Below are 14,022 nucleotides of genomic sequence, written 5' to 3'. Positions count from 1 at the left end.
TGCCTCAGCCTCCCGAGTAGCTGGGACTACAGGCATGCGCCACCATGCCCGGCTAATTTTTTTGTATATATATATTTTAGTTGTCCATATAATTTCTTTCTATTTTTAGTAGAGACGGGGTCTCACTTTTGCTCAGGCTGGTCTCGAACTCCTGACCTCGAGCGATCCACCCGCCTCGGCCTCCCAGAGTGCTAGGATTACAGGCGTGAGCCACCGCGCCCGGCCGGGAAGTCTGTTTTTGTTGTGGTTCCTGCCTGAGTTGTGAAGGCCTGGGTGAATTGGCGGACTGACTGGGACTGGTAGACATAGGAGTAACCTCCCCACCCACCGGGAGGGGCCCCTTTTTCAAAGTAAGATGACCACTTGACAGTTGAAGATAGTTGAGGAAAGCTCAGAAGTAACAAATAATCTGATTAAAAAATGGGCAAATGATCTGAATAGACAATTCTCAGGAAAAAAAAACCCATGCAAATGTCTATTCAGATCATTTGCCCATTTTTTAATCAGATTGTTTTTTCTTTTGTTTTGGTTTTGTTCAACATGAGTATTCATCAGGGAAATGCAAATCAAAACCACAGTGAGACTGGCTATTACCAAAAAGACAAAGGATAACAGATCCTGGCAAGGGTGTAGAGAAAGGGGAATGCTAGTATATACTGCCAGTGGGAATGTAAATAGTATAGCCATTATTGAAAACAGTGTAAGGGTTCCTCAGAAAACTGAAAGTAGATCTAACATGTGATCCAGCAATCCCACTGCTGGTTATATCTAAAAGAAAGGAATTCAGTGTATTGAAGAAATCTGCCCATCCATGTTTTTTGCAGCACTATTCACAGTAGCCAACATACGGAATCAACCTAAGTGTTCATCAATGAATGGATAAAGAAAATGTGGTATATATACACAACGGAATACTGTTAAGCCATAAAAAAGAGTGAGATCCTGTCATTTGCATCAACATGGATGAAACTGGAGGACATTATGTTAGGTGAAATAAGCCAGGCACAGAAAAATACATATCACAGTTGTCACTGATATATGGCAGCTAAAAAAGTTCAGCTCATGGAGTTCAGAGCAGAATGATGGTTACCAGAGGCTGGGAAGTTGGGGAGGGGGGGATGAAGAGAAGTTGATTAATGGGTACAAAATTACAGTTAAATAGAAGGAATAGGTTACAGTGTTTCATAACAGTATGGTGACTATAGTTAATTTATTGAATTTTTCGAAGAGATAAGATTTGAAATATTCCCAATACAAAGAAATGATAAATGTTTGAGATGATGGATCTCTTACTTACCTTGGTTTGATTATTACACATTATATGCATGTATCAAAATATACCCCATAAATATGTACATTATACATCCTTAAAAAAAAAAAAAACCAAAACACTGAGGTGAACTGTTCACATCACATGCTACACCATCTAGAAGTTTCCTTGATGAGCACTAAAAGGCTTTCTGAAAGCACACCCAATGTGAAGCCTCAAAAGACATTGTGCGGCCGGGCGCGGTGGCTCACGCCTGTAATCCTAGCACTCTGGGAGGCCGAGGTGGGCGGATCGTTTGAGCTCAGGAGTTCGAGACCAGCCTGAGCAAGAGCGAGACCCCACCTCTACCAAAAATAGAAAGAAATTATATGGACAGCTAAATATATATATAGAAAAAATTAGCCGGGCATGGTGGCGCATGCCTGTAGTCCCAGCTACTCGGGAGGCTGAGACAGGAGGATCGCTTGAGCTCAGGAGTTTGAGGTTGCTGTGAGCTAGGCTGACGCCACGGCACTCACTCTAGCCTGGGCAACAGAGTGAGACTCTGTCTCAAAAAAAAAAAAAAAAGACATTGTGCAAGGATGGAGTACTATCCTCCAGAATGCAGTATACATATACAATTATTTGGCACTGTGTTGCAAATAAGAATACTACTGAGAACCTTTATTTGTGTTATATAAATAGATACAAGTTACTTTTCCCATTCTTTTAATCAAACAATCAAAATTTAATTAAAAATGTAACCATTTTGGGGGTCAGGAATTTGGGAAGACCTCAACTGGGCAGGTCTTGGTTGGAGTTTCTTGTGTGGCTCAAGTTGGATGTCAGCAAAGGCTACAATCATCTTAAGACTTGATGTCCAAGAGGGCTCACTCACATGGCTGGCAGTTGATGCTAGCTGATGGCTGGGAGCTCAGCTGGGGTTGTTGACTAGGGTGCCTACACATAGATTTTCTAACATTATAGTCTAGGTATGATTGGACTTTTTTCATGGAAGCTAGCTTTCCTCAGAGTTCAAACTCCCAAGCCTAATTTCTTTCCTTTTAATTTTCCTTTCTTTTTTTTTTTTTTTTTTTTTTTTTTTTTTTGAGACAGAGTCTCACTCTGTTGCCCAGGCTAGAGTGAGTGCCGTGGCGTCAGCCTAGCTCACAGCAACCTCAGACTCCTCGGCTTAAGCGATCCTACTGCCTCAGCCTCCCGAGTAGCTGGGACTACAGGCATGCACCACCATGCCCGGCTAATTTTTTCTATATATATTTTTAGCTGTCCATATAATTTCTTTCTATTTTTAGTAGAGATGGGGTCTCGCTCTTGCTCAGGCTGGTCTCGAACTCCTGAGCTCAAACGATCCGCCCACCTCGGCCTCCCAGAGTGCTAGGATTACAGGCGTGAGCCACCGCGCCCGGCCTAATTTTCCTTTCTTTAGTATGAATTCTTTGATGTTGTATAAGGAGTGAGCTATGGTTAAAGTCATTTTTACAATCACTTCATTTGAAGAGTTCCCACCCAATGTGAATTTTCTGGTGTTGTGTAAGATTTGAGCTATTGCTATAAGCTTTTCCATATTCATCATTTGCATATGACCAGTAAGATATAGGCTGTGGGTAAATGCTATATTCCTCCCCACCCCAACTTCAATATACTCATAGGACTTTTCTCTAGTTAGAATTCTCTGGTTTTGGGCAAGGGAAATTCTGGATGCCTCCTTTAGTATGACTTTTTTATTTCAAAGAAGGCATTAACTGTGGCTAAAGGTAATCTCACATTTATTATATATGTCTGGTATTAAGATTTGGGCTGTGGCTAAAAGCCTTTTTGCATGCATTCCATTCACATTCCCAGTTTTCATAACAATGCTGATAGTTTCCCTCTAGCATAAATTCTCTGGTTTCAGCCACCAACATATTGATAAAATTCATAGTTGTTTCTCTTCAGAGTGAATTATCTCATGCTGTGAAAGTTCTGAGTGGTTTGGCAGTATCTATCACAGCTGACTGAACATACTTACGCTCTAAGACCCAGCAATTCCATTCATAAGTATATACATGAGAGAAATGCATATATATAGGAAAAGACAGATAGGTTTTCAGAAGCATTATTTATTATGACCCTAAGATGTAAACAGTGTAAAAGTCCATCAACAGAATGGATAAATTGTGATATAATCATGTAATGGAATTCTATATAGAATAAAAATAAACTTCTGCCACATGCACTACTAGTGATTAGAGACATAATGATGATTGAAATAAGCCATATATAAAATAAACAATATATAATCCAATTTATATAAAGTTTTATAGTGTGTAAAAACTAATTTATAATGTTAGAAGTCAGAACTGTGGTTAACTTTGAAGAGGTAACAACTAATTTTTATTTCATATTTGCAATGAGAAATACAGTTCACATCTCCTTTTTATTCCCCTGCTTTGTCCATGTTGAGAACATACCTCCTTTCTTTTATAGAACTTCTATTCACAGTGTAGTTCATGGACCACTGTCAGTTGGCCAGCTGCTTATTACTGGTTCACAAAAAGATATATAGAAATTTAAAATAAACAATTTCAGGCCGGGCGCGGTGGCTCACGCCTGTAATCCTAGCTCTCTGGGAGGCCGAGGCGGGTGGATCGCTTGAGGTCAGGAGTTCGAGACCAGCCTGAGCAAGAGCGAGACCCCGTCTCTACTAAAAATAGAAAGAAATTATATGGACAACTAAAAAATCTATATAGAAAAAATTAGCCGGGCATAGTGGCGCATGCCTGTAGTCCCAGCTACTCGGGAGGCTGAGGCAGTAGGATCGCTTAAGCCGAGGAGTCTGAGGTTGCTGTGAGCTAAGCTGATGCCACGGCACTCACTCTAGCCTGGGCAACAAAGTGAGACTCTGTCTCAACAAAAAAAAAAAAAAAAAAAAACAATTTCAAATGTTTATAACAATTTGACAGAAGTAGTTTTCTTCTGCTGAATCTAATAAAAAATTTGGGCTTTTATTTCAATGATTTTTTGTCACTTAATTTGTCTAGTAATATTTGGTGTGTGTGTATCTTACAGGCTAGCTGCTAGTCTAGCCAATAGTAGGTTTATATATGGTAAAGTACCTTAAACTGTTGGATATTATTACACTTGCAAGCAACATATCATGTACGGGATTTACTATGACTTAAAAGTTTTTTTTACAAAAAAGTCCCATTACTTACTGAGTTCCCATGGTTTCTACCTTGTGAGTTTTCTGATGGACAATGAGGTTTGACTTACAACTGAAGAACTTTCCACATTCTTTACATTCATATGGTTTCTCTCCTGTGTGAGTTTTCTGATGGCGAATAAGGTTTGATTTCCTACTAAAGGCCTTTCCACACTGAGGACATCCATTGGATTTCTCTCCTGTATGTATTCTGTGATGAACAGTGAGGATTGCCTTCTGGCGGAAGGACTTCCCACATTCATTACAAATATAGGGTTTTTCCCCTGTATGAATTCTCTGATGAAGAGTGAGGGTTGTCTTTTGGCAGAAGGACTTCCCACATTCGTTACAAATATAGGGTTTCTCTCCTGTGTGAGTTCTCTGATGGACAGTAAGGGTTGTCTTCTGGATAAATGCCTTTCCACATTCATTACACTGATATGGTTTCTCTCCTGTGTGAGTTCTCTGGTGATCAATGAGGTATGACTTCTTTCTAAAGGCACTTCCACACTGAGTACATTCATAGGCTTTCTCTCCTGTATGTGTTTTGTGATGTCTAGTGAGGGTTGCCTTCTGGCGGAAGGACTTCCCACAATCAATACAAATATAGGGTTTCCCCTCTATATGTGTTTTTTCGTGAAGAGTAAGGGCTGTCTTCTGACGGAAGGCCTTTCCACATTGATTACAAACATATGGTTTCTCACCTGTGTGAATTCGCTGATGTTCAATAAGGTATGACTTCCTTCTAAAGCCATTCCCACAGTAAGGACATTGAAAGGGTTTCTCTTCTGTTTGAGATCTCTGATGCATAACACAAACAGACTTTCTACAGAGGAATTTCCCATATTTGTTGTAGGCAGAGGGCTTCTTTTCCATAAGACTGTGTGGATGGATGTTGAGATTTGACTTTTCGATGAAGGCAATTCCATCTTTATTGTATTCAAAAGTTCTTTCTCCTCTATGAGCTCTAGTTTGTGTAAATAACATTCCTTTCATAAGGAAGGATTTTTCACATTCCTTATGCTCAAATGGTTGTTCTGGAGTTTGAACCTTCTGATACTGAATAAGTTCCTGTTTACCACTGAGATCTTTTTCTGTTTGTTTATGGAGATTCACTGTAGGATAAATTTTCTCATGCTTCGGATTGAGAAGTGATTTCTCCCATCCATTACTTTCTCCAAACTTCTCTCTTAAGGGGCTTATATTTCTAATGACTAATTCTGAAATATTTTTCAAAACCTTTCCATCAGGTTTATATTCACATAGTGTTGTTTTTGAAATAATATGGTTCTTGCCTAGAGTAAGTCTTTTACCATAAATATTACTTTTCTCCTTAATTAGTTTTTTGTGGTTGATGAATACAACTGATCTAGAATGTCCATCTTGGTATTCTTTGAACTTCACTAAAACATCTTCAGCTTTTCCATCTTCTAGAAAAGAACATGATTAACACTGTAAGTTTTCACATAAATACTATATATTAGATGTATATACAAACAAACTATTGTGGGACTATCTTGCTATTGTGGTCTACAAAAAGGCCAGAATAAATTACCTCTTGGTAGGGAAAATATACAAACATAAACACAAATCGTGCTATACTGTCAAAATGGAGAAAAATCAGCATAAGCAAAGAATACTCATATCTTTGACATGTTGTAAATATAAGCTGCATGGAGAAAGTGTAAGTGAGCTGAAGACAAAAAATGATGAAAGAGGGATTGTTCTTGGAATGAGAAGATTCAGAGATAATGAAGTGAGCCTACTGAAGATACAAAACAGTAAGCAATGTTCAAGGAAAACTACTTAGGAAGAGATGGAAAACTGTACATTTATCCCCTCCTAAGTAAGTGTTGTAAAATGCTTACATTGCTTTCTTCCTCACTTCCTTTTAGCCCACCCATGACAAAACAACTTTCTAAAGCTCATTTCCTAGTGTTTACAGAAACACTAGTCTACAGTCTAGGCCCTAACTCTCCATATAACTGTGATGTATTTTCTCTTGAAAGCAGAGAATCAGGAAAACATTCCCATTAGGAATTATAAAATAAACCAGAAGACAAAGAATATTTGCAACATGAATATAATTACTGTTGAATTCTGGTTGCTGCTATCATCAATTTATTCTTCCAAAGATGGTAAATAATGAAACTCTCTTGACTATCAATTCTAACTTTTCCTTCTTTCAATTTGCTGAATTACTTTTTTCAGTTATGGAAAGATGGGTTCAAGTTTTCCTCCCAATGCAGTAACATACCTTAACTCTGCTCCCTATTGGGGCTGTGAAGGACTGGATTCTTCATTGTATGTGTAGGGTACTGATTAACCTTAACTATTATTTTTCTATAAACTCTTGACTATATTCTTACTGTTGCTGCCTTACTACCACTCATATTTTGGGGGATGGAGCAACTTTAAAGATGGATTACTCTTATCTACAATTTGCAATTTTATTTATAATAGCTTCATATTGGAAACAGCCCACATATCCATCAAAAGATAAACAGGTAATACTGTGTCATGTATTTATACTATGGAATACTACTACCTCAGCAATAAAAAGGTAAAAAACCTACCGATAAACATTGACAACAAGGATGCATCCCAAACATTTGGCAGAGTGTAAGCTTTATGCAAAAGAGTACATATTGTACAATTCCATTCATGTGCAGTTCTAGAATAGTAAAACTAATCTTGGTAACTGAAGTTACGTTGTTTTCCTCATAACCTCAAATACCTCCAGGTACATGCTACTATCAAATTTTTCTTAAAGCCTTCACATAGTATTTCTACCCTGTAGTGTCTAATTTGTCTGAAATTGTAGTATAATTTTGGTCTGGCACATCCATTTCAAGAAATATTCCAAAAACCTGGTATTTTAACATAACTATTCTATGTAAAATTCTCAATTTGATAATACTGCTTTCCCAACTAAAACTTATGTTCTTGGAGGTCAATATTTTATTGACTATCTTTGAAACCTTCTGGGTATACATTAACACACTGTTAATCTGAAGTGAGGGGATGTGATCTTGGCAGGTCTGCCTAAAAAGAACTTACCAGTAAATGATTTCTGAAATGGATAAGAAAGATGTTTTCCTTGCATGGTACCACAATCAGTTAGATAACTACTGAATACCTAGCCTCTGTTACAAGCTACAGTAAGGAAAGGTAAAAGAAAGGACCTTATTTTGGGGGAATTATTAACCAACTGGAGAAAGAAGCCTCAGATAAACGAGTGTTGAATTAGGTACCAAATTATTAGATCATATCAGAGGATATGTCTGTTCACATGTTACAGACATTAAGTAAAATGGGAATGAAGAAAAAAGAAATAGACCTTGTCTATAGTAGTCAAGGAATATTTTGTGGAAGAAGTGAAACTTGGAGGATATATAATATTGGGTGGTAAATAATTTAACCTTCCAGTAAGAGAGGTCTGACCTTTGACTCTGGCTTCAGGGAGGTAATCTTTAAGCCCTTGGAACATCATGGCTAATAGAAGCTTATTTGTTTGCCTGGGAGACTTTAGACAGCCAGATAGCTACAATGTGATTTAGGGTAAGGGCTTTGGGTCATGCAGTATCAGGCTGACCTCCTAAGAGTGTGGAAACTGAAATTAGCCACATGGGCAGTCAATCATGTGTATCTGATGGAGCTCCAATAAAAACACTGGATACTGAAGCTTGGTTGAACATTCCTGCTTGGCTGTACATTGTATGTATCATCATACATTGTTGCCAGGAATGCTGTTTAAGACTCCATAGAGAAAGGATGACTAGAAGCTACATGTTTGGTACTTTCTTGGACTCTGCCCTATGTCCTTCTTCCCTTGGCTGATTTAAATCTTTCCCTGTAACAAACTGTAACTGTGAATATAACAGCTTTCAGTGAGTTCTGTGAGTCCTTTCAGCAAATTATTGAACCTAAGGGTTATCCTGGGGACCCCTGAACTTACAGTTGGTGTCAGAAGTCTTGTGTAGACTACAGGATCCTCAAGCTTCATAGTTGACTAACTTTGCAAGTATTTATATCAAACATATGGTATGTCATATAATGAAAGGTCCAGCTGTAAGGAATAAAACCAATTATAGTTGTCCCTCATTATCTGACCCCCCGAGGATACCAAAATTTGAAGATGCTCAAGTCCCTCACATAAAATGGCATAGTATTTGCATATAACCTATACACATCCTCCCATATACATTAAATCATCTCTAGATTACTTAAAATACCTCATATAAATGCTATGTAAATAGTTATACTGTATTAATATTATTTATATATTAATATATCTGTGCTTGTATGTGTGTGTGTTTTTATTTTTTTGAATATTTTCGAGCTGCAGTTGATTGAGTCTGTAAATGTGGAAACTGTGGATATGGAGGGCTGATTGTATATAGAGTATATTTAGGAGACTTGAACAAATAGAGATGATCAAAATTTCTTAGTCAAAGAGAGAAACAGATTTAGAATGACCAAATGGGGTACTATTCTCTCAGCCCTTGAAGAAGGAGAGCTATAATAAGTCATATATTTTTAGCAAACTGACAGAATAAATTTAAAAAAACTGTGGAAAAATCATGGTAAATCCAAAGAGTCATTACAGCAGTCCACACCTGAAATGACAAGGCTCTCACTTTGGAAGATGTCAATGGCAAATGAGAATATAAAAGGATGTAAAGATATTTCACAGGCTGAGATAATATAACACAAATTGTGGAGAGACTATTAAGAAAGCATAATAGAGATGACAGAGTCAATCTGATACTACCGGGCTGATTATAGAAACAAGAGAATAAACAAATAAAAGATAATTACTATTCTGATATACTGATAACCAAAAGGATAAGACAACTGAGAGTCATACTCTCATATGAAGATAAACATATACCACTAGAGTTCAAGTATGAGAAATGGGCTGATATGTCTATCTGAAAGCCAGTCATGTAAAACAAGGAAATCACAACTTGAGAATGGGCCAGATTATTATAGTCTGCAGGACTTTTATGAAGATAAGAACTGAGGGGGAAGAAAGATCCTTTACGGACACATCAGAAAAACACCAATCAGAGGCCTAATGAAACAAGATTCATTTGTTCAACAAATATTTATTGTCCCAGGCAATGTAGATAAAGGAAAGAAAAGCAACCAAGATGTGAAAAGGTACTCAAGGAAATAGGATGAGAATGAGTTAGTATTTTTCACCCAAATCAAGGTGGGTAGATATCAACAATGCTCAGCACTATGATATGAAGCACATACTGGAAAGAAATGGTGATCCTGAAATTATCATTGGCATATGGATTTTGAAATCTGATGGTAAGTCTCATGGCGAAAATGGGACATGAAACTGAGTGCAGGAAACAAGCATAAGGCATTGCACAGGAAAAGAAAAGAAAACCAAGAGGAAAGCAAATATTAAACAATGATTTCATTTTTATTTTTTAGATAGATTTAAGAATTCTTACAAATAGGAGATTATAACAAAAGAAGGAATATAGAGGACTGAAATGCTAAAGAAAGAGAAGAAAAACAAGACGAAACAACTAAACCACTAGTTCCCAAAGTGTGATACATGAACTTCTGGCACTTGAGACCCTTATGTTGGGGGTGATGGGGAGTATCTGCAAGGGAAAAACTATTTTCATTAATAACACTTCATTTGTCTTTTTTACTGTGTTTATGTTTGTACTAATGGGTAAAAGCAATGGTGAGTATCTCATTTGTACCAATGGATTTTAGTTTATGGAGTGACTGAATGACACCATGGAGCAGCTAGTGCTGTTGAAAGAAGATTATTATTATTTACATTTTCTGAAATGAAGGGGGCATGCCACACTACAAATGGCCACATGAGGAAGCACGAAGTTTGGTCAGAAGGCAGAAAAGAGCAAGGGGGAAAAGCCTAGGCTACAACTTTCATTGGCGTTTCTAGGGGAAAGGCAAGGCAGGGCAGAGCAAACAGCTTAGAATTGGCTAGTTTGAATAGTGTTGGCAGGCTATGGGTTATAGGAGTGGTCTTTAGTTGTCTGGTACCTGGACTTAGGTGATTTAGGGCAGGGAATATATTGGCTTAGTTTTTGAGAGCTGAATAAAGGAGGTTGTTGGGAGTTTGGGCTTAGGTTTGGTTGGTTTGTTATGAAAGGTGAGCTCACAGATAAGTTGTTTACTGTCTCTAGGAATTAGCTAACTCTGGGAGGGCAGTCTCTCTCCCCAGGTAGCAAGGTCCACCCCCCCTGCCGTCAAAGATGTCAAAACATATAGAAAATTAAAAATTTGATTAATGCAGTGGGTAAAATGCTGGTACATGAGCATAAATCATTAATTTTATTAGATTTCCATCCTTGAGTACATATCTTTTTAATATTCTATATGATGATTAAAGAAGCATGCATAAAGCACTTCTATCGTATACCAGAGTATGATATATATATATATTTTTTTTTATTTTTAAACCTTTTTTTTTTTTTTTTTTGAGACAGAGTCTCACTTTGTTGCCCAGGCTAGAGTGAGTGCCGTGGCGTCAGCCTAGCTCACAGCAACCTCAAACTCCTGGGCTCAAGCAATCCTCCTGCCTTAGCCTCCCGAGTAGCTGGGACTACAGGCATGCACCACTATGCCCGGCTAATTTTTCTATATATATTTTTAGTTGTCCATATAATTTCTTTCTATTTTTAGTAGAGACGGGGTCTCGCTTTTGCTCAGGCTGGTCTCGAACTCCTGACCTTGAGCGATCCACCCGCCTCGGCCTCCCAGAGTGCTGGGATTACAGGCGTGAGCCACCACGCCCGGCCCAGAGTATGATATATTTTGTAAGGAAAAGTTACAAAAATTATTTGACTTGAGAACTGAATATTCATAGTTTTGAGGGAAGATCATTTTTACTTAATAGTACAACTATTATTCAGATATGGGTATCTGGCAGACATTTTCTTGAGAATGAACAAAGTGAACCTGTTACTCCAAAGAAAATATCTGCCAATATTCGTTGCCAATGATAAAATTTAAGCTTTCAAGTACAGATTATTACGTTAGAAAGCTTGAATTTTCTACTGTGAATCTGTCAGTTTCCCAATACCTAACAGACTTTTCTGATGAGATTGATGATGATATTAACAAATGTGGGTTTTGGCTTTTTTATATTGTATATGGAAATGTGTCACCATTTGAAAGATCTGTATTGGTCAGTGAACAGATACAGCTTTATTCATAATGGTCCTAAATTGGAAACATGCCACATGTCTTTCAAGTGGAGATGCATAAACAAACTGGTATATTCATATAATTGAATACTATTTCACAATTAAAATAACAAACTACTTATGTGTGCAAAAACGTGTATAAATCTCTCAGAGATTAAGTTGAGTGAAAGAAAGCAAACATGAAAAAGGTCTAGAATAGACAAAACTAATCTCTGTTGGTAGACATCACAACTGTGCCTGTCCTAATGGGAGGGACTGACTTGGAAGAGGCCTGAAGGAACTTAATGGGTTAATGGAAGTGTCTTTTATCTTGACTGGGGTGTGGGATACATGGGCTTATACTTCTGTCAGAACTCAAAGAACTTTACACTTAAGATCTCCATGTACCTTATACCTGGAAAACATGAAATAGATTCTTGGTAAAGTAATAGCATCCAATATTTCTATAAACACAGGCAAACAACGAAACAATTTACATCAGGAGTAATGTTCAAACCTAAAATTTAGATTTTAGAGGCATGAAAGTCAGCCATGTATAGGTACTTCACAGATCTAAGGCCTTTAGAAATAGATTGCTAATAGGATGGCTACTCTCAAGAAAAGAAAATAATAAATGTTGGTGAAGATGTAGAGAAATTGGAACCCTTGCGCACTGATGGTGGGAATGTAAAAAGGTATAGCTACTGTGGAAAACAGTATGGTGATTGCTCAAAAATTAAACATAAAATTACCATACGATCCAGCAAATACTGCTGGGTATATACCCAACAGAACTGAAAGCAAGAACTCAAATTGATATTTGTATACCCATGTTCACAACAGTATTATTTACAATAGCCAAAAGATGGAAGCAACCCAAGTGTCCATCAATGAATGAATGGATAAAAAAAATGTGGTGTACACACACACACACACACACACACACACAGGAATATTAATCAGCCTTAAAAAGAAAGGAAATTCTAATAGATGTTACAACATGGATGAACCTTGAGGACATTATGTTAAGTGAAACAAGGCAGTCACAAAAAGGAAAACTACTGTATGATCCCACTTACAAGAGGTACCTGGAGTAGTCAAATTCACAGAGACAAAAAGTAGAATAATGGTTGCAGGGGTTCAAGGAGTGGGGGTAAAAGGAAATTATTGTTTAATGGGTATAGAGTTTCAGTTTTATAAGATGAAAGTTCTGGAGATGGATGATGGTGAACTATAATGCTGCTGAACTATATGCTAAAAAATTTTTAAGATGGAAAATTGAATATTATGTATATTTTATCACATTTAAAAAATAAATCCCTAAAAACATTCAAAGGCATCAACTGCCTGAGATTTAATGTCCATTGGATTTTATTTGTACAGACTCACCTAGGTAGCTCTGACATGGAAAAATTCCCTGTGTCCATAGCTCTTCTCCTTGTTCCAACTTGCGGATCATATCAGGCTTAGTCATGCGAAACCCTGACAATGAAAAAATGAGACTTGGTCTAAACTGTTTGGGCTTTAAAACTATTGAAGTAAGAGGCAGATACATGTTCAAGGTAGCAGATGACCATCACCTTGCATTATACAAGTGAGGATATAATCATATTTTTTGCTAACGTTTTGGGATCAGAGGATTCATCACCTCTGATCCCTGAAATTCAAAGTTCTGTAAGTCTCAGGAATGCCTGGAAAGAGATACATGACACTGAAAGATTCAAGGAGTGTTCCTTACCCACAGAGATGAAGTGGCAATAGTTTTCCAACATCACATCCCTATAGAGGGCCTTCTGAGCAGGGTCCAGTTGCTGCCACTCCTCCTGGTTGAAGTCCACAGTCACATCCTTGAATGACACTGATCCCTGTAAGGGCATACTCTAATTCATCCTGAAGTGATCGGAAATGGGTAAGAACTAGATATTGGAGACCTAGTTCTGACAATGTTTGATGGTCAGACTAGTTTTCTTATTTGTGTTTTATATTGTACAAAAGCCTCTCTGAAAATACATTCATCTGTATTTACTTATTATCTCATGCTAAATATACTGAGATCACACTATTTGTCCTGAATGTAACTGGTTGCCTGGTAGACTAAAATGAATAAAACCATGACCCTGCTTATGAGAAGTTATAGGCTAAGAAAGAGGCACACATGTAAATACATGCACTCAATAGGTATTATAGATGCAATGACAGAAATACGTACAAGGTAAAGTGTCATAAAGCAAAGAAAAATTTCATTTTGTACTCCGAGGCTTCATTGAGGACATAAAAGTTTTGTACTCACAATGAATTTGTTTTGTAGGAATACAGGGCATCAGCTTTTAAAAATTCATGGGGAGAAAAAACCAGTTAGTACATTCAGGAAATAGCAAAAGGCATAG

At 37.4% G+C, this 14,022-nt stretch overlaps 1 protein-coding gene across 1 annotated transcript; it reads right to left on the bottom strand.

The window, feature by feature from the left end:
- Nucleotides 1–4,460: 4,460 nt before the first annotated feature.
- Nucleotides 4,461–13,512, bottom strand: ZNF382 (zinc finger protein 382). Its single transcript, XM_069458112.1, has 4 exons — nt 13,374–13,512; nt 13,025–13,117; nt 7,433–7,435; nt 4,461–5,881 (listed from the first exon to the last, which is right to left on the bottom strand). Exons 1-4 carry the CDS (start codon nt 13,510–13,512, stop codon nt 4,461–4,463), a joined length of 1,656 nt encoding a protein of 551 aa, XP_069314213.1.
- Nucleotides 13,513–14,022: the final 510 nt, after the last annotated feature.

This window comes from Eulemur rufifrons, chromosome 24 (assembly GCF_041146395.1).
Source record: "Eulemur rufifrons isolate Redbay chromosome 24, OSU_ERuf_1, whole genome shotgun sequence".
NCBI lineage: Eukaryota > Metazoa > Chordata > Mammalia > Primates > Lemuridae > Eulemur > Eulemur rufifrons.
This window is presented reverse-complemented; position numbering and strand designations above follow the sequence as displayed.

What these genes read in the sequence shown, in the direction of transcription:
- ZNF382 (XM_069458112.1), bottom strand. Translation starts at nt 13,512, where the DNA reads ATGCCCTTACAGGGATCAGTGTCATTCAAGGATGTGACTGTGGACTTC. An exon ending in TTGCCACTTCATCTCTGTGG is followed by an intron (nt 13,118 to 13,373) that starts GTAAGGAACACT and finishes TTTCATTGTCAG; the next exon opens with GGTTTCGCATGACTAAGCCT.